This window comes from Ranitomeya variabilis, chromosome 8 (genome assembly GCF_051348905.1).
Source record: "Ranitomeya variabilis isolate aRanVar5 chromosome 8, aRanVar5.hap1, whole genome shotgun sequence".
Lineage (NCBI taxonomy): Eukaryota > Metazoa > Chordata > Amphibia > Anura > Dendrobatidae > Ranitomeya > Ranitomeya variabilis.
In genome coordinates, this window is record NC_135239.1 from 60184545 (window position 1) to 60206397 (window position 21853).

Sequence of the window (21853 nt, forward strand, 5' to 3'; positions counted from 1 at the left end):
CCGGGCCTAACCATGACCCTGAATAAGTCCCTTTCCTTACTTGTAACACTAGCTCGGATTAGAAATAATGTAAAAGTATAAAAGCAGCTCTAACTAATAAATGAAGACAGTATTGAGCGGCAAAGCGAATGCCCACCTAACTCTACTTATACAGAACGCACAAGGTGGGATGATTTTGCCAGTGGCTGCTGCTCTCTACATAAGCAAAGACCAAAATTACAAATCTCAGTATAATGAAGTGAGCTTTATCATAGAAGATGCTGCCTAAGCAGAGTACAGCAGCCTATGGCAAACTCATCTGGAGTGGTCTACTCTACATAGCCAGAAACAAAGACAACCGAAAATAAATAGCTAATGAATGAACACTGGTTATATGCACTGCACATGATTAGAGCTGTCTCCAATAATTAGCTGCTCATCTTCTGTCACCATAGTCACTGCTTATACATGGCACTGAAGTCGAAATCAGTTTGTCACAGACTTCTGTGCTCTGCATAGGCAGGAATCAAAACAAACGTTATTATCCGTAGCTTTGACATTTCACCACTGCTTATACTGAGTACAGCAGTAGATGAGAAACTAATATTGCTTGCTTTGTTCACATCCACTCGATGCAAATAATGTCGAGCTCTCAGCTGATTCTCAATAAGTACAATGGTCAGGTATACAGTTTATTGATGGTTGTGTGGACCAATAATACATTGTTAAAATGGGCCCAACAATCCTAACATTATCTGTGAGATAATACTCAAGTGATGGAAAATTGCAAAAATAAAGATTAGATCAACTAACTAAAAACAGTAAAACAGAAACAGATTTAATTTTATTACAACCCGTATATCAAATTGATACATTCCTATAGCATATACCAAGGAATCCTATTGGTCAGTTACTGATCACATGACCAGTGTCATCCAGGTGCCCGTGCGCTCAGTTGACAGTTGAGGAAAGTGACAGTTGGAGTTGATGGTGAAGGTGAAGAATCTGTCTGTGGATTATAAGCAAAGCGCTAATATGGAGAAAGAAGAGTTTGTAGGGAGGAAGAGAGAGAGGAAAAGAAGACACGTGGATTCATCCACTGATGAAAAGTCTTCAATTCAAAGACCAAAAAGGATGGGACGCAAGATTAGAAAAGCAGACTCAGGACGGAAGACGTCTCCCACCCCAGAAATGGAGCGAGTGGATGAGGACGTCATTGCCCAATGTGAGGGGCTAAAGAACAGAAGACACTTCAACTCATCGGCTGATGAGAAGTCTTCAATCAAAGCGCCCAAAAGGAAGGGCAAAAAGAGGAAGAATCCAGACGCAGGACAGAAGATGTCTCCCACCCCAGAGATGGACCGAGTGGATGAAGACGTCATTGTCCAGAGTAAAGGACCAAAGTACAGAAGAATCGGCCTGGACTGTGCAGAGGAAGGAAAGACACCAATTATTAAGACCAACATTCAGGAAAAAAAAGACCTGCAGAAGGACCCAGGAGGCTCAGGTAAGTAGAGAAAAAGAACTATCAATTACAGAGAAAGTTATTGTACATGTTTTATATCTCCACATGTAATCCGGGGATCAGGGTCCTCGCTCCTCCTGTACCAGTCGCTGACTCGTATTGGTCAGGATTATTGCACCTGTTATTACCATGTATTCTCCTTCTCACATGTAAAGCGCTATGGAGGAAATGACGCTATAATAATAATAAATAATAATAATCCTAGTGATATTTGTATGAGGATTTTCCGTCTCTTAGGAGGTTATTTCATGAGCATTGCGGTTGTTTATCAGCACCATACGAGGTCTATTTAGAAATCCTCGTGTATGCCTTGTGTCAAATGTCTGCAGTATCTGCCATATTGAGTTCTGCTCTTATATGCAGTGGTGTACCACCAATGGCGGCGGGCCACGCCACTGCAATGTGGCCTATGAGCCAAGGAAGCCCGGTGTCAGCTCACTGGGCCCTATACACTGCATGAGCCTCACACAGCCTCCCAATATACAGCATGAGCCCCACACATTCTTCCTATGTCCAGCATGAGCCCCACACAGCCTCCCTATATACTGCATGAGCCTCCACACAATATAATAAGCCCCAATGGTCCTCCATAGAATATAATGCCCCCATGGTCTTCCATACATTATAATACATATAATAATGCACGCCCCATGGTCATCTATACAATATAATGAATCTCCAATTGTCCTCCATACAATACAATGCACTCTGCAGTGGCATGGCCCGCCGCCATTGGTGGTACACCACTGCAGTATATAGAGAGACTGTGTGGGGCTCATACAGGTTATGAGGAGGCTACATGGGGCTCATGCAGTATAATGGGAGGCTGTGTGGGGCTCATGCTGTATACAGGGAGGCTGTGTGAGGCTCATGCTGTATATAGGGAGGCTGTGTGGGGCTCATGCAACATATAGGGAGGCTGTGGGGGGCTCATACAGTATATGGGGAGGCTGTGTGGGGCTCATGCAGTATAAAGGGAGGCTGTGTGGGACTCATGCTGTATATAGGAAGACTGTGTGGGGCTCATGCTGTATATGAAGAGGCTGTATGGGGCTTATGCAGTATATAGGGAGGCTGTGTGGGGCTCATGTAGTAATAATAATAATAATAATTTTTATTTATATAGCGCCAACATATTCCACAGCGCTTTACAACTTATAGAGGGGACTTGTACAGACAATAGACATTACAGCATAACAGAAATCACAGTTCAAAACAGATACCAGGAGGAATGAGGGCCCTGCTCGCAAGCTTACAAACTATGAGGAAAAGGGGAGACACGAGAGGTGGATGGTAACAATTGCTTTAGTTATTTGCACCAGCCATAGTGTAAGGCTCGGGTGTTCATGTAAAGCTGCATGAACCAGTTAACAGCCTAAGTATGTAGCAGTACAGACACAGACGGCTATTAACTGCATAAAGTGTATGAGAACACGATGCAAGGAACCTGATTATGGGTTTTGTTTTTTTTTTTGTTTTTTTTATTATTAGTATATAGGGAGGCTGTGTAGGGCTCATACTGTATATAGGGAGGCTGTGTGAGGCTCATGCAACATATAGGGAGGCTGTGTGGGGCTCATACAGTATATGGGGAGGCTGTGTAGGGCTCATGCAGTATGTAGAGAGGCTGTTTGGGGCTCATGCTGTATATGAAGAGGCTGTATGGGGCTTATGCAGTATATAGGGAGACTGTGTGGGGCTCATGTAGTATATAGGGAGGCTGTGCTGGGGCTTATGCTGTATATGGGGAGGCTGTGTGGGGCTTATGCTGTATATAGGGAGGCTGTGTGGGGCTGATGCTGTATACAGGGAGGCTGTGTGAGGCTCATGCTGTATATAGGGAGGCTGTGTGGGGCCAATGCAGTATTTAGGGAGGCTGTATGGGGCTCATGCTGTATATAGGGAGGCTGTGTGGGGCTCATGCTGTATAAAGGGAGGCTGTGTGGGGCTCATGCAGTATATAGGGAAGCTGTGTGGGGCTCATGCAGTATATGGGGAGGCTGTGTGGGGCTCATGCTGTATATAGCGAGGCTGTGTGGGGCCCATGCAGTATTTAGGGAGGCTGTATGGGGCTCATGCTGCATATAGGGAGGCTGTGTGGGGCTCATGCTGTATAAAGGGAAGCTGTGTGGGGCTCATGCAGTATATAGGGAGGCTGTGTGGGGCTCATGCAGTATATGGGGAGACTGTGTGGGGCCCATGCAGTATTTAGGGAGGCTGTATGGGGCTCATGCTGTATATAGGGAGGCTGTGTGGGGCTCATGCTGTATAAAGGGAGGATGTGTGGGGCTCATGCAGTATATAGGGAAGCTGTGTGGGGCTCATGCTGTATATAGGAAGGCTGTATGGGGCTCATGCAGTATATAGGGAGGCTGTATGGGGGTCATGCAGTATATAGGGAGGCTGTGTGGGGCTCATGCAGTATATAGGGAGGCTGTGTGTGGCTCCTACAGTATATACAAAGGTTGTATGGGGCTCATACATTATATAGGGAGGCTGTGTGGTGCTCATGCAGTATATAGGGAGGCTGTGTGGGGCTCATTCAGTATATAGGGAGGCTCTGTGGGGCTCATGCAGTATATAGGGAGGCTGTGTGGGGCTCATGCAGTATATAGGGAGGCTCTGTGGGGCTCATGCAGTATATAGAGAGGCTGTGTGGGGCTCATGCAGTATATAGGGAGGCTGTGTGGGGCTCATGCTGTATATAGGGAGGCTGTGTGGGGCTCATGCTGTATATAGGGAGGCTGTGTGGGGCTCATGCTGTATATAGGGAGGCTGTGTGGGTCTAAGGCTGCCGTCACACTAGCAGTATTTGGTCAGTATTTTACCTCAGTATTTGTAAGCCAAAACCAAGAGTGGAAGAATTAGAGGAAAAGTATAATAGAAACATATACACCACTTCTGTATTTATCACCCACTCCTTACAAATACTGATGTAAAATACTGACCAAATACTGGTAGTGTGACGGCAGCCTAAGACTTCAGCAGGCGGAATATTACTTTGTAAAGGCTGGAAAGTTGGGAGATACGCTTTTCTGTGACCCCAGCAATTTTTAAAAATTTTTTGGGAGGGGGGAACAATTGGAACTTCTGCTCCAGTGCCCCATGATTTCTATGTACGCCCCTGCTTATACGGCTCCTGTAATGCAGAGTATATTGCCCATATTGCTGGGTTCTCCTCCGTTGTCCGTGCTCCATCTCCTGACAGCAGTGGTAGACCAGTGACATGGAGCTGCTGTCCCCTAATGTATAATGCAGGGTCTCATCCTCATTTATCAAAACTGTTCATTAAATTGTCTTTGTTGCCCATAGCAACCAACCAATGTTCAGCTTTCATTTCTCAATATGCTTAGGTAAAATGACCGCTGATTACTGATTGGTTGTTATGGGCAGAGTAGATAGTCCTGCTGTACGGCTGTGTGCACACGTGTTTTTGCTGCGTTTATTCAGTGCAGATTTGTCATAAAACGTAAAGTGTTTCTTGATGCCAGAAAAGTGAATGAGAATCCTGAAGTCTCATGCTCACCTTGCTTATCTGTGACTTGCAGATTTGGTGCAGATATAAATCCGTAGCATGTCAATTCTTACAGCGTTTTTCCTGCAGATTTCACTCATTCTGAGTGGGGAAAAATCTGCCCCAAACTCACAAGTAAACATTGCAGCAAAAATGCGCGTTTTGCCACAGTGTTTTACCTGACATGACTTCTTTTAGACAAGTCTACAACCATCTCTATAGCTGCATGGGAGACATACAGAGAGACAAGGAGGGTGAAGCTGGGGGTCCGGGGAAGAGTCTGAGCTGTCAGGAGGGATTCATAGCTGGTGAGGTCATCTTACAGGTCACAAGACGTCATCTTACAGGTCACATGACCTCAGAGACTGACTTCCTGTTGGAGCGCCCCCAAGGGCTAGGGGTACTCGGCAGCGGGTCCTTCGGTTCTCACGGTGGCTGACCCAGTCCGTGGCCCTCGGGAGGTCCATTGTAAAAGGGGAAAGGTCTTTAAAGGGATATGTTCGTGACGCCACCTGTGGTATTCGGTCAGGGTGACCAATGCTGCTTAGGGGTCCGCTGGGGTGATGTTATGGCAGCTAGATGGTATACCTTCCCACGGGTGAAGTGTATCCCCAGGGCTTCCCAGTGTGTAGATGGTGGATGGCGTGAGACGCAGTGAAGAACGAGGACACAAGGTTGCAGTCTCTTTACCTTTACTGAAGGCTTCAGCATCCACAGTCCAGAGCACCAGATCACAGGGCAGGCAGAGTCCAGCCGGTTTGGAGGAAAATCCAGAGTCCCCTTATCCAGGTGGAAATCAGTAGCCTTCCTCTAGCGCCTGGGTGTTGTAGTACCTTATTGCTGAGCCTCTCATAAGGTCCTCACAACTGTTGTAGATGTTCTAGATGTTGTGTCTCTCTCTGTCCCCCAGATGGATAGGACAAACCCGTATGACCGGTGGCGTGAGGCTTTTTACAGGGACTCTATCATGCCCCAGCCTCTTGTGGGTGCCACCTTGCCTCCTGGGTATAGGGCGGGCAGGTAACGTGGAATTAGCTGTCCTGCCGGTCTCTGGAGCAAGACATAGAGAACTGTTGCTCTCTCGGTGTTCTGGCTTCCGGGATCCTGCTCCTCAGAAGGAGGCAGCCTGTGTCGGGCAGAACTCCTTCTGGTTTCCTCTCCTTTTGCTATGACTTCTCCTCACTCTCTACAATACAGTTCTCTGTTCGTGTCTCTTTCTGGAAGCTGCCGCACGTGGGGCAGGCGCAGCTCCGTGTCCTTCTGTCTAGGCCTCTGACAGGATCCCACCCCTGTCAGGGACCAACTACCTGAGCGGAGCTCAGATAGCAACTGCCTGAACGGAGCTCAGCCAGCTTCTGTCTAACTTCCTATCCAGACCACCAGTTTTACCTAATTGTGAAGAGTGCCCTAATAAATAGGAGCATAGCTCCCCCTGGTGGACTGGAGTGTGAAATGTGTTGTGTGTTGGTGTTACCTGGTAGTGAGATCTCATTTATCGCCTCCAAACGTAACATCACTCCCCCCGAGAGGAGAATGATATTACTGCAACGACCAGGACCCTGGGGCGCTGCACTGTCAACACATTAGTGCATGTACTGGAATAGTTATCAGACCGGAGATCACATGACCCAACTCCCTATAATGAAGGGGGGATGTGTCAATGTAACTGATGTGGGATGAAATAAAGCACTTCTGGACGACCCTTACATTATACATTTCTGGGCAGTCCACTCATTACTCTGCACTGACGTTCTAAAACATCAATGGAGTGTAAGCAGCTTGCACAAGATGGTGAAGCTGTGGGGTGGGGAGCAGACTGTCAGCCAGACTTCCCAGACAGGAGGTAAAACCGGGCTTATTACCATGCTCACCATCTCCATGGTTGAATACACTGTGCTAAACCAGCGCTTCTGTATACAGAGTAAGAAGAGATTAGGAAACATGGACTGTGCTTCCTTCTCCAGATCCAGAGAACATGTGACGCTAGATGTAGGGAGGGACCAGGAGCTGCTTGGCTGTAGGAGGTCAGGTCAGCTCTGCCATCCAGGCCGGAGGCTGGAATTCTCCTGTAACTGGGGAGAATATACCAGCCTAAGTTACAGGGTAAATTAGCAATAATAAGAATGTTAACCCCTTGATGACCGTGGACATGCTGGTACGTCCAAGGTCGCCTCCCTCTGATTTTATCAGCTGACATGTGACCCTAACAGCTGCGGTTGGAATCGCTATCCACCCGCGGCTGTTAACATGTTTAATGCCGCTGTCAATCTCTGACAGCGGAATGTAACATGATCGTGCCGGAAGCGCATCACAACCCCTGCCCATCGACACCCACGTCACATGACCGCGGGCTGCTAATGAGTTGGCATGACAACCCGGAGTCTGCGGAGACCACTGTCATTGTCATCACCCAAACTGCTGTGAGTATTTTAGCTACAGAAACGCCCTGCCATGTGTAGCACAGGTGATCGGAGGATCGCAGCTTCTAGTCTCCCATGGACCATTGTTCCCAGTAAAAAGTAAAAACACATTCCCCCATATGAACAAGAAAAGGGAATCTAAAAATGCCATAAAAAAAGTAAGCCCCATGTAAGGCAAAAAAAGGCAAAACTTTGGATATCCAAGTGAGAACATTCTTTTTAGAGCACTTATAAGCGCATGTATGAGAAAACCCGAAAAAGTGTATGGTCAGGAATGGGGGGAAGCAGCCTGGTCGCAAACTGGTTAAACAGCTAGAATACTGAAGGCGAGTGATCTTTATATATGGAAAAAAATACTGGAGTGATTTTCTAAAAAGGAGACTGTCAGCAGGTTTGTCTGCAAATTTATATTTTTAGCTGCATCATTACTGAGAAAACGTAGCTTTAATCTGAGTTACGTTGCTCCCGAGTTTTGGGAATTCTGTGACTATGACATGCCCCTGGCATTCTGCAGTAAGTGCTTTACCGCACCTCTGCTCTGGAGTGACAGTTGTAGCATTCGTCCAGATGCCCGTTTAGATGCCCCTCCAGATGCAAGTCAATTTGAAAATGGCGCCCGCCATGCCTGCGCAGTAGCAGCTATCAGTATGTATAGATTCCATAGCTGCTATTGCGCAGGCGCTGGCGTCACTATCTTGGAGGAGGAAATCTTTTCTTTCTTCTCCAGCTAGATGGCGCCGCCGGGGCCTGCACAATAGCAGCTATCGGATCTCTATATACACCGGTAGCTGCTACTGCGCAGGTGCGGCGAGCGCCATTTTCAAATTGATTTTTTTTTCTCCAAGCTGAATAACATGAATAAAATGTATTCGTGTCACAGTAAACATGCGATTATGCTGCAGTGCAGGTGGCACGGCCGGCACCTTCCTGCAGAAGCACTTTTTTTTATGTATATACAGATATTCAATATGCAAACTAGTGGGCAGGTCAGTGAGGGATCAGTGACCTGTCAGCAGTCTGCATTATGAATATATTATCAGACACCATATACACCAAACCCGCCTTAGGGCATGAGAATCTCATTAACACAAAACTGAAAATAACGATTAAAGAACAACCACATCACCCAAGGTATCATTGTAAGGCCGGGGTCACACTTGCAAGTGCAATGCGAGACCCTCACCTCAATTCCTGGCACTGCTGCCGGCACTTGGGACCGGAGTGTTCAGCTGTATAGAAATCCATGCAGCCGCACACTCCAGTCCCGAGTGCCAGAGGCAGTGCTGGGTATTGAGGCGAGACACTCACGCAAGTTTCTCACATTGCACTCGCAAGAGTGACCTCGGCCTAATCAGTATAACGGCGCCGACCTGACACTGTGTGTAGGTTACTGTGCACAATCCTGCTGACAGGATCCCTTTAAACACCTTTTCAGATCTCCCGTCTAGAGCTGCCAGCACAATACTGTAGCACTTTGCTGTTTCCATCAGTCCCATAAATTTTGAGTTGAAAATAGCAATATGCATGTTTCACCACTATCATATACAAAAACCCTCCTCAATGGACGACTGCAGGGGTCCTTTTGTAGTGATCATGAGAGTCCCAGGGTAAGATAGGTGATAAGTAGAGTCGGGAAAATGTATTCAAGTGAAGTTCAATTTTACAAACATCACTATTCTTTTCCATATTTTTTGTAGTTTGCTCCTAAGGAATTCAGTAAAATACCGTATTTTTCGGACTATAAGACGCACCGGACCTACCCCTGATGAAGTCACAGTAGTGACGACACGCGTCGGGTCGACCACGCAGGATTCGGTCCCTTTTCTCTTTATTCCAGCCTCCCTGGCCACCCTCATGGTATGAGCATGTCCATTAGGAATCTTTGTATATTCTCTACCAGAAGCAGGATTTGCCACTAGATCTTTAATATTGCCTTCACAGCCAGTTAACCATAACTTTTTTTGATCTCTGATGGTTTTTTTTATTTAGCTGTGGCACTTTACTGGTAGTCTGAGTGATTAAGACAGGACTAATTGTTTGTATTATCTCAGCTAGTGAATTTTGTATGCTCATATATTGGGTACCAATCTAGTCTTATTATATTTGTTTCAGGGAGATTTATTTGCTATATCATAAGTATGGAGGTATATATATAAAAGGGTCCGCTCCTGTGTGTATAGATCTGTCTTCCCACTATTCTCTTGGGTAGACTTTTGTTGTGTTTTATGTATTTTAAATGTTTTTATATTGTGAGTGGTGTGGTTTAAGGACTATGACTTAATAAAAATTTTGAATATTAGATGATCCCTGCAGTTTTGCATGTCTCTTTTTCTTGTTTTGGTTTAACGCACCGGACCATAAGGCGCACCCCAAATTTGGGGTGAAAATTGCAGAAAAAAAGATTTTTTATAAGATGGGGGTCCGTCTTATTGTCCGAGTTTACAGTATCTTACCTGAGGGCTAGAAAAAAGATAACCTCAAGCACTCATAAGTCTTATTTTTATTGAATGGAAATCCACAGCCGATATAATAACAGAAAAAACTTTTTCCAACGTTTCGGCCTACTTCTGGCCTTCCTCAAGGGTATTTTTCTATACATAAACATAAATACAAAAATAACCAAAATCATCATTTAGTCAATGAAAAACATATATCACCATCATATAGACAATGAACACATATTTATTTATAAAATATCATATATATGTGTCTGCTTGTGGATAATCTAGAAACATAAAAAACATAAAGATAATTTAGACTGATGTCAACAAACTGCCAGTATCCTGATCGAAAAAGAGAAAAAAAAGAGAAAAAAAACTTGACACAAAGGCCAAGAATCAAAAATATATCGCCCCAAACATATTTTAGCTACTAACAAGGTGAACAACCAGACACCCTATGAAGGAGCCCCAGAGACCAGAAAAACACCCATTGGTGATCTAAGAGCTACTAGTCCATAGTAAAAAAAGGGAATCACAAATTGTAGGTGATCAAAATAACTAACCTGTAACAGGGAAATCGGCAGGCATACCGTACGTCAGCTCCGGTGTGGTGAGAAATGTGCGCAATACTGAAGGAAGGCTCTTTTTATGTGCCACCATCGCTTCCACTTCCGGGTGCATCATGTGATCCGCAGTAATCACTGCTGGGAAAAAAGGAGTGCCATAGAGACTTTAGTGCGCAGACGCGATAGTGAACCGAGTGCGCACGCGCCAGTAATGGACACCGGAAAAGGCCGAAAAAATCCGAGTCCAAAAAGAGTAAGTGCGCAGCCGCAATAATGAACCACCGAAGGGTTAGTGCGCAAACATAGTGGTGAGCTGAGTGTGCACGCGCCTATAATAGACAATGAAAAAAAACAAAAACAGCCCCGCAATGATGAACCAAGTGCGCATTTGTAACAAAAAGACCACAAAGAAATATGAAAAGCGCCAAGAAAAGACATATGACCGGAGTTGTACCGTATATAATTTATAACTAAGTTAATTATATATAGAAATTATGCCATATAAAAAAGGGGGGGGGGGGGAAACACAGAAAGTAAAAGAAGGAGAGATAATAAGGAGGAAAACATTGCCAGGCTCGCTAGGTGACCTAAAACAAGAGAAAAGGAATATTAATATCCTTATATATCTACATTGAAACAACACTCACAATCATTATTTGTTATAAACGAATCACTTCGTACTCTCTATTGAGACCCCACGGCTCCAGGGTCTGTAATGTGTAAATCCAAAACGCCTCACGTAGTTTCAATCTCCTGATCCTGTCACCCCCACGCCTTGATAAGGGAATATGCTCAATCACTTGATATTTGAGCTGCGATATGTTATGTCCCATCTTGATGAAATGAGCTGGGATAGGTAACATGAGCCTTTTGCATCTAATAGTCGACTTATGTTGAGAAATACGGTCTCGGATATGCTGGGTAGTTTCTTCAACATATCCGAGACCGCAGGGACATTTTATAAAGTAAACCACATAAGAAGAGTCACATGTAAAATAACCATCTATCGGGAAAATTTTACCCGAATGTGGATGAGAAAAAGTGTTGCCTTTGGAAATGTTGGAACATTGCAAACAATGTAAACATGGAAACGTTCCACGCTTCTGTGTTACCAATGTCCTCTGGGTTGATACCCTACTGGAACCAATGTCTGCTCGAACCAACATATTCTTAATATTAGAAGGTCTCTTATAGCACATCATGGGTAATGTATTAAATTCCGGGACATCAGGATATGATTGGCTAAGAACATGCCAATATTTGTAAATACAATTCTTTATAATCCGGGCGTAAGGATGGTACGTATTCACAAAAGGAATCCTACATTTTTTCTCAATCTTAGTGGTGGGAGTAATGTCAATATTTGATAAAATTTCATTCGGATACCCTCGTTGTTGAAATTTGTGTGCCATCTCATCCATACGTATAGATCGTTTTGAAGTGTCCGAAACTATTCGTGTAACTCTCTTAAGTTGAGATTTGGGCAAAGATTTTTTAACGTGTTTAGGATGACAACTAGTGTAAAATAGCAGACTATTTTTGTCTGTTGGTTTAGTATATATGTCAATATCTAAGATGCCATTTTCTCCAAAACCAATCAATGTATCCAAAAAGTTAATCTCAACGGTGCTTTTCTGTAAAGAAAAAGTAAGACCAGGAATACATAAATTAATCTCATTAAAGAACTGTAACAGAAGAGACTCATGACCATTCCAAATCAAAAAAATATCATCAATATATCTTTTCCATAGAAGTGAATGTGCCTGAAATAAAGGATTAGTGTAGACATATGTTTCTTCAAATGCTGACATGAAAATATTGGCATAGGGGGGTGCCATATTGGACCCCATGGCTGTACCAGTTTTCTGTATATAAAATTGATCAGAAAAAAGAAAAAAATTCCGATGTAAAATGAGATAAAGAATCCTCAAACAAAAGTCCACCTGTAAAGTTGAAAAAGTGGTATGCTTAAATAGAAATTGTTGTACTGCAGCAATACCTTGATCATGAGCTATGCAGGTGTAAAGGCTATTTACGTCTAAGGTCACTAAAAAACACCCTGAAGGAACAGGACCAATAGATTTTAATTTCGTCAAAAATTCTGATGTATCTTTCAGATAAGAAGTAATGCATGGTAATAAGGGGGTTAGAATGCGGTCTAAAGTGATTGCAAGAGGTGATAAAATGGAATTTGTTGATGCCACTATGGGCCGACCTGGTGGATTCCAAAGGTTCTTATGGACCTTAGGAAGAACATAAAAAACGGGAGTGATAGGATATTGATTAATAAGAAACTCACCCAATTTTTTATCGATAGTACCATTCATGGTAAAGAAGTCAACGACCTCACGTATCTCCTTTGCTATCTCAGATGTAGGATCTCTCTCAATTTTCTCATATGTAATTTCATCAGACAAGAGAGACTGAACTATAGAAACATAATGTGTCTTGTCTAACACCACAATTGAACCCCCTTTGTCTGCTGACTTTATTACAATTTGTTTATTTACTTTTAATGTCTTGATTGCTTCCTGCTCATCTCTAGATAAATTACGCTGTACCCGTAAAGTACCCCTTTGAATATATTGAAGATTATTCGCTATATCCTTCTGAACCAAAGCAATGTAGGTTTCCACGGGGTGATAAGACCGTGGAGGACTAAAACTACTGGGTATATGAAGCTTTAAGTCTTTAAGTACAAACTGAGCAACTGGTGGTATAAGCCCAGATCCTTGAAAAGAAGACACAGTGTCAATATTATCATCTCGTTCCCCTTGAAAATGAGCCTTTAGTCTTAGTGTCCTAAAAAACCGATGCAGTTCCTGATCTAGAATAAAGGCATCAAATGCGGGGGTTGGACAGAAGGAGAGTCCCTTCTGTAAGACCTGTAATTCTGCGGGAGAGAGGTTATAGGAGGATATATTATAGACGATCTGATTGTCCCCACCTGTGAACGCGTGCGTATTCGTGTGTTGTCGAACGGGATGTTTTCATTACCTGAGGGCTGGCGGTGGCAGAGCAGGGTCACAGGAGGCATGGTGTCGGCAGAGGGGGGGTGATGCAGTACGGCGTGCACCTGAGCAGGGTCCCTTCCTGCTTAGGTGGGTGACGCCACGGCCTGGTGTTCGCTTCTCGGCTTCAGGAAAATGGCCGCCGCGATCCCCATCTGCGCACGGGCGGCATCCCGCGGCCATTTTCCTGAAGCCCCGGGGAGCAGAGCGCTCCATCTCCGTACGTGCGGCCTCAGGAAGATGGCCGCCACCACCGATAACAACAGGATTCACCCGGCTCTGCTGCATTACCGGGCTGCTGCATCACCTCACTGGGGAAAGGGACCCCGCTCACTGTGCCTCCTCATCCCCGCACCTCTGCCGCCACACCTCTGCCGCCGCACCTCTGCCACCGCACCTCTGCCACCGCACCTCTGCCGCCACGGTAAGCCTGCATTGCGACTATTAGACGCACCCCCCCATTTTCCCTTTTTTTGGGGGAAAAAGTGCGTCTTATAGTCCGAAAAATACGGTAGTTTCCACAATTTTTGTTGAACTGTACAGAGTCGGCCGAAGGTTAAAAAACTAATGTCTCTGCTGCTCGTTGTCCCCCTTACGGTCCTCAACACCTCTACTTACCATCACTGTGCCCTGAGACCTCAGGCATCTTCACGCTAGGCTGGGAGTAGACCCTGGGTGTCCCTGAGTCTGGAAGTCCTGGTCTACAGTACTCGTTGTAAGGCTGTGGCACATGTCGTAACATCATGACTTGCTTCATGACTCTAGCAAGGGACTTCTAGCTGCAAGTAGGCCCCAGGACATCTCTTTGGATGAGCAGGGAATTCACAGGCCTAGTCATGGACAGAAGTCCCGGCCTAGTTTGAAGATGACCGGGTTCCATCAGTGCATGCTGGCGGTAAGGAGCAGCGCCAAGGACCTTGTGGATGACAAAGAGCAGAAAAGTGGAGATGTGAGGGGAGTATTCATTTTCTGGGTATTTTTTACTGCATATTATGCTTGGGGAGTCTTTCCATACCCCAGTACCTGAGAGCTTAGTAAAGGAAATCGAATTAGCTGAGAATAAATTCACTGTAAATCGAATGTCCAGGTAAAATCCAGAATGCTGTAGATAAGCCCCTGATGCCGGTGGGCTTAGCTCATCTTCGATTTGGGGGGTGACAAGTTCCCTTTAACAGACAGAACCGTATAAGATTAATTACATGAATACTAAGTTGCTTATTAATAAAATCCATTAAAGGGATCCTGTCACCAAGTTTGGCCTGTGTGAGATACGGCCACCACCTTTTAGGGATGATATACAGTATTCTATAGTGCGGTATATCTGCCCTCAACGCGACATGTAAGAGAAAAAAAGACCTTTTATTATACTCACCTGCAGGGCGGTCCGGTCCAAAGGGTGACAATGTTCTTAATCCGACGCCTCCCATCTTCTTATGATCGCCGTCCTCCTTGCTTTGTGTGGATGACACGTCCTTGCATCATCCGCACAGTCTCCTCGGCATCGCGCTCCTGTGCAGTCATACTTCTCAGCCCTTTTGAGTGGAGAGCGAAGTACTGCAGTGCGCGTATGTCAAGGCTCTTTGTCTTTTCCCGGCACCTGCGCACTGAAATACTTTATTCTGCGCTCAATATGGCAGAGAAGTATGACTGCACAGGAGCGCGATGCCGAGGAGACTGTGTGGATGACGCAGGGACACGTCATCCACGCAAAGCAAGAAGGAGGACAAAGGATCGTAGAAAGATGGGAGGTGCCGGACCAAGAACATCGACACCCCTTGGACCGGACCGCCCCACAGGTGGGACTAATAAAAGGTCTTTTTCTTGTCTCACAGGTCAGGTTGAGGCAGATATATCGCATTATAGAATGCTGTATATCAGCCCTGAATGGTGGTGTCGTATCTCATATTGGCCAAACCTGGTGAAAGCTTCGCTTTAACACAATTTATGAAATGAAGAACAAGCTTTACTTAGAACAGAAGATTTCCTCAGTGTGAATAATGTCCTGTAAATGTTAGATTTATTCTGACATTTCCCATTCATCCCCCCCTGATAGGAGGCAGCGGTGTTCGGCCATCCAGCTCCATCATAATCTCTCATTCCATCATGGATAGATTATTATTCCACCATGTGATCGGAGTTGGAAGCTTTGGAAAGGTCCTGATGGCGGAAGATACTTTAACCCGCAAAGAATTTGCAGTGAAGATCATCGGCAAAACAGCCCTGCTGGCCGGAGGGGATAGGCTGGATGTGATGGTGGAGAGGCGAGTTCTGCAGCTGGCATCTGGAAGCCCCTTCCTCGTCCACTCAGCCTTCGCATTTCAGACCAAGGTATCATTGTGACTACTTAGCGCTATAAGATTTGGCCACTTCTCTGATGTTGGTGACCTGTTCATCTGAATGGGAGCTGTCCTGCAGGACCCAGGAGTGACCACTAAACCTTGTGTGCTCCGTACACTGCTCACATCCGGCTTTTAGAGGAGACGGTAACAGCTGATCGGACCCCACAAATCTGATATTAAAGGGAACCTGTCACCCCCCCCCAGAGCCTATTAAGGTAAAATAGCCACCTTCAGCAGCACTAAGGCTGCATTCTGTGAAGGTGGCTCTTTTGTTTAGCATCCCTAGGAATGCTGAAATAATCACTTTTATAAATTTTGAGCCATACCTCTAATGAGTCAGGGAGGTATGATTTCTCCCTGACTCAAGCGCCTCGCAGCCGTCCATCATCCCACCGGGCGCCGCCTCCTCTCTGTCTTGTGCCGTCACCCGCGCCTGCGTTCTGCTATTATTTCTCGGGCATGTGCCGTGCACGCTGCCCTGGAACTTACATCAAGTGATGTAAGTAGATGGCGCCTGCGCACATCCGAGGCCCCAGATCCTGCCCCGCAGTGTGTTATGATGCATTCACACTGCGGGGCTGGCAATCTGGCGCTGTGCGCAGGAGCCATCTACTTACATCACTTGATGTAAGTTCCAGGGCAGCGCGCACGGCACATGCCCAAGAAATAATTGCAGAGGGCAGATGACGGCACAAGACAGAGAGGAGGCGGCGCCCGGTGGGATGATGGACGGCTGCGAGGCGCTTGAGTCTCGCGTGGACGTGTGAGACTGGCTTTAGAGCCACCTTCACAGAATGCAGCCGTAGTGCTGCTGAAGGTGGCTCTTTTACCTTAATAGGCCCTGGGGGGTGACAGGTTTCCTTTAACGACCTATTCTAAGGATGGGCACATTATAAGAGTGAAAAACCCCTTTATCAATTGTCCCTGCACTACAAGCCTCACTGCTGAATGGACAATACCTCTGCTAGGGACAAACTTTACAGATGTGATGTAGGAGGTATTAATGTGCAGAACAAAATGGCTCTAACAGTTATCCATTTTTTTGAGGTTGGATTGAAAACAATAGCCAGCTTGCTAGTGTTTTTGAGGTTTTATGGCTCTTACATATTATGTTACCTTTATTCTTGGGATGTTTATGATTTATGGTAAAACCAGATTTATATGATTTTTATGTTTTGCTACTTTTATTCCACTTTTTGGAAACTGGGATGTACAGAAAACTTCTACAGTATAGCAGCCCTATACAAAACAGAAAGATTACCGTATATACTCGAGTATAAGCCGAGATTTTCAGCCCAAATTTTTGGGCTGAAAGTGCCCCCTCGGCTTATACTCGAGTCATGATCGGTGGTGGGGTCGGCTGGTGAGGACTGTCATATACTTACCTAGTCCCGGCGATCCTGGCGCTCCCCCTGCCTGTCGCACTGTCTTCGGTGCCACAGCCTCTTCCCCTGTTCAGCGGTCACGTGGGACCGCTCATTAGAGAAATGAATAGGCTGCTCCACCTCCCATAGGGGCGGAGCCGCCTATTCATTTCTCTAATGAAGCGGTGCCGGTGACCGCTGACAGAGGAAGAGGCTGCGGCACCGAAGACAGGCAGGGGGAAGGAGCGGGACGCCGGGAGCAGGTAAGTATGTCATATTCACCTGTCCTCGTTCCACACGCCGGGCGTCACGCCATCTTCCCGGCGTCTCTCTGCACTGACTGTTCAGGCAGAGGGCGCGATGACGCATATAGTGTGCGCGCCGCCCTCTGCCTGATCAGTCAGTGCGGAGAGACGCCGAGAAGATGGCGCCGAGGAGCTGCAAGCAAGACAGGTGAGTATGTCGTTTTTGTTTTTTTTTTATTGCAGCAGCAGCAGCACAGATTTATGTGGAGCATCTATGGGGCAATGGTGCAGAGCACTATATGGCACAGCTATGGGGCAATGGTGCAGAGCACTATATGGCAGAGCTATGGGGCAATGGTGCAGAGCACTATATGGCACAGCTATGGGGCAACGGTGCAGAGCACTATATGGCAGAGCTATGGGGCAACGGTGCAGAGCACTATATGGCAGAGAGAGCTATAGGGCAACGGTGCAGAGCACTATATGGCAGAGCTATGGGGCAACGGTGCAGAGCACTATATGGCACAGCTATGGGGCAACGGTGCAGAGCACTATATGGCAGAGCTATGGGGCAACGGTGCAGAGCACTATATGGCAGAGCTATGGGGCAACGGTGCAGAGCACTATATGGCACAGCTATGGGGCAACGGTGCAGAGCACTATATGGCACAGCTATGGGGCAACGGTGCAGAGCACTATATGGCAGAGCTATGGGGCAACGGTGCAGAGCACTATATGGCACAGCTATGGGGCAACGGTGCAGAGCTCTATATGGCACAGCTATGGGGCAAGGGTGCAGAGCACTATATGGCACAGCTATGAGGCAACTGTGCAGAGCACTATATGGCAGAGCTATGGGGCAACGGTGCAGAGCACTATATGGCAGAGCTATGGGGCAACGGTGCAGAGCACTATATGGCACAGCTATGGGGCAACGGTGCTGAGCACTATATGGCAGAGCTATGGGGCAACGGTGCAGAGCACTATATGGCAGAGCTATGGGGCAACGGTGCAGAGCACTATATGGCACAGCTATGGGGCAACGCTGCAGAGCACTATATGGCACAGCTATGGGGCAACGGTGCAGAGCACTATATGGCAGAGCTATGGGGCAACGGTGCAGAGCACTATATGGCACAGCTATGGGGCAACGGTGCAGAGCTCTATATGGCACAGCTATGGGGCAACGGTGCAGAGCACTATATGGCACAGCTATGAGGCAACTGTGCAGAGCACTATATGGCACAGCTATGGGGCAACAGTGCAGAGCATTATATATATGGTACAGCTATCTATGGGGCAACGGTGCAGAGCATTGTATATATGGCACAGCTTTATGTGGAGCATCTATGGGGCCATAATGAACGGTGCAGAGCATTATATATGGCACAGCTTTATGTGGAGCATCTATGGGGCCATAATGAACTGTGCAGAGCATTATATATGGCACAGCTTTATGTGGAGCATCTATGGGGCCATAATGAATGGTATGGAGTATCTATTTCTAATTTTGAAATTCACCGGTAGCTGCTGCATTTTCCACCCTAGGCTTATACTCGAGTCAATAAGTTTTCCCAGTTTTTTGTGGCCAAATTAGGGGGGTCGGCTTATACTCGGGTCGGCTTATACTCGAGTATATACGGTATGTTCTTCATTCCTTGTTACCTTTTTGTCTGTTTTGCGCCTATTTTTGTTTGCCCTCTGTAGAAGGAAGTTTGGTTTGGATAAAGGTTGTTGTTACGTGAACTAAGACAGGCAAAGAAGCATGGACAGATAATGGACGTACATAATGGAGTGTGGTGTTATACTGTGCTTAGACCTTGAAGTTTGGACGGATAACATGGTTTTGTTTAATACATGATGCAGGATACAACTAATGTCAGTGTACCTTAGTTTAGTTTTCCTAGGGTGTTAAGTAGCTGCGAGGGTTGTATGTTACTCTTTTGAATTGTGGAAAACTGGTAGGGGTGTCTGTATAGGAAACAGAGGCAATTGACTAGGATCGTACTATAAGAAAATTGCATTCATTTTGTGGGGTTCAGGAGAGTTGAGGCATTAGCTAATTACTGGGCAGCTCAAGTAAGGTTAACAGTATAAAGAAGTAAAAGTATAAAGAATAAGTGGGTTTGGTGGGACAGGGAAGCATCAAATAAGGATGGTTATTAACTGCACTGGGAGATCTCCCAGAGCGTATAGTTCCTTTTGTCCCACTTTAGGTATCTATGTAGAAGAGCACCTATCACTCCAGAGAAGAAGTCTTAACCTTTGCCCAGATGCCCTTGAGAGACTCCAGAACACCCCTCTTATATTTGGTGCTGAGCTGAAACATCTCCTCTCAGATTTCAGCCATGAGGAGGAGACTGTAATAAAACCCAACGCCACTTCTTCCTGTCATTTTCCTCCTAGTCATTATTTTATATATATATTGGACTGGTATTATCTGCAGGAGAACCAAAAGACTGGACACCCAACTGCACGGAAGTCAGGCTGAGCACCACTTACTCAGCCGGAGAAGGGGGTTAAGGACATAAGAAAAGTCCAGTCCTTTACCCTGAATCCAATATATATTGTATATAAATAATGATGCTATATTCATTATCATGTTACTGTGTAGTAATTCCATATGTGTGCATATATACACTTTAGGTGTAGGTGCAGGACTACCTGTACATGGACATACTCAGTAAGTGTGTTCATGTGAAGGTGTTCATGCATTTACAGCCAGTAGATAACTCCAACTGTACGTGGATCAATGATCTGCATGTGCATTATGGATCATTAGCTGCCATGCTATTTTAGCTTAAGTCTCTATATGCATTATGGAATTGTAATAAGTGTTTTGTGTGAATGGGGAAAAAGAGTAAAGTGTGATATTGTTGTGATATTACTGTATACTGTAAACTTTTTGTTTTGTTTTTTCCACTTTGTGCTCAGAGTTTAGTGATTCCAGATATTTTTACCCTATTCATCATTTGTGATTATTTTAAAAAGTCGCAAATAGGACATAATCTTCATTCCAATTTCCTTTGGAGAATTTTTTAAGTATTAAAATTTTTGGGCCAAATTTTGGGTCAATTTTCAAAATGTGAGATTTTGGGGGCCAAAAAGTTGCAAAAACAGTTCAAGGCAGAAAAAATGCTAATTATGCACCCGGGCCTATGTCTACAATTAAAATAAAAATAATGATTACCAAACAGTGGCTGGAACATTAATTTCTAAATTTAGTAATATATTCTACATACCGTAATTGTTTAGAATTTTAGGGGTCCCAGCAGCTAAAACACCTTTTTCATTCAATGAGTGACTACATATCGCAGCAATATGCTTTAATTTAACTTTCTTGGATAGAAAACCCCTTTAAGTAGTAAAATCTGTATTTGTCTTTAGTGTATAATAAATGCACATGTTCCATGTTACAGATGAATGTTTTATTTGGCATGGAGTACATGAGATGTGGGGACTTTCACCAACTTCTAGAAAGGAATGGGCCACTAGACATCGCCAGTGCCAGGTAATGTGTTACAGGAGTTGTGTCCGATCTCAGAAGAAAAGTCATCAGTCACTATACATGACTGCAGACTGCTAGATTGTGACAGGGGGCAATGCGCACACGGTCACGACTTCCCTGTGTTCCCCAATCAGGTGGGCGATCCTGTGTACAATTTGCACATTTGTGGTCACGTGCTGACTAGTCTCACCCGGCTTCTCTCAGTAGTAAAGAATGGAGAGACGTGCAGGGTACAGTCAGAACATAATCGCGAATATGTAATTTTCATTCATTCATTCATTCATTCATTCATTCCTACCTTCTCGAGACTGCAGTACTGATAGTGTGCACTTCTTACACCGTCACGATTCGGCGGTCATATACAGTGACTGCAGACTTTTCTTCTGAGACCGGACAACCCCTTTATAAAACGCTCTAAGTTAAGAGGAATAATATAGAATAATGCTTCTAATGACTGATATGATTCCCAGGTTTCCTCTCTATGGGATCTGATACTTATTCATTTTCTCTTTGTCAGATTCTATACCGCCGAACTGGTGTGTGGGATCCAGTTCCTCCATTCTAGAGGCGTCATCCACAGGTAATCTAGTCAGTGTTAGGCCGGGTCACACCAGCGTATATTCTCTCATCTAAGAGAATCCGGAAGATGATCCTAATCGCACGTTGATTAAACTCTGAACAGAATTTGATCAGAGTGATCACAGTGTGATCTCATTTTTTCGGATGAGGAGAAGATGGGAAAAAAAGTCTCCATCTTCTGCAATCAGACTGCACTCAGATGTCATCCGAGTGTAGTGTGATGTTTTCCATGGACTCATTGACTTGCATAGTGAAGCATGATCCGATAATCTGATCCAACTCAGGCATGTTGCGATCGGAAACAATCAGACATGTACACGGCCCCATAGAATAACATTGGCCCGAGTGCAATCTGATGTTTT

General features: G+C 45.3%; 2 protein-coding genes across 5 annotated transcripts in view; one reads left to right on the forward strand and one right to left on the reverse strand.

Annotated features, from left to right (window-relative positions):
• Window positions 1-21853, reverse strand: part of LOC143788926 (fatty acid hydroxylase domain-containing protein 2-like) — a 325226-nt gene that overhangs the window by 211855 nt on the left and 91518 nt on the right. The gene's annotated exons all lie outside the window — the stretch shown is intronic.
• Window positions 967-21496, forward strand: LOC143788806 (protein kinase C theta type-like). Its single transcript, XM_077278708.1, has 4 exons — window positions 967-1486; window positions 15510-15784; window positions 20824-20915; window positions 21430-21496. The coding sequence occupies exons 1-4, from the start codon at window positions 967-969 to the stop codon at window positions 21494-21496; spliced, it is 954 nt and encodes a 317-aa protein (XP_077134823.1).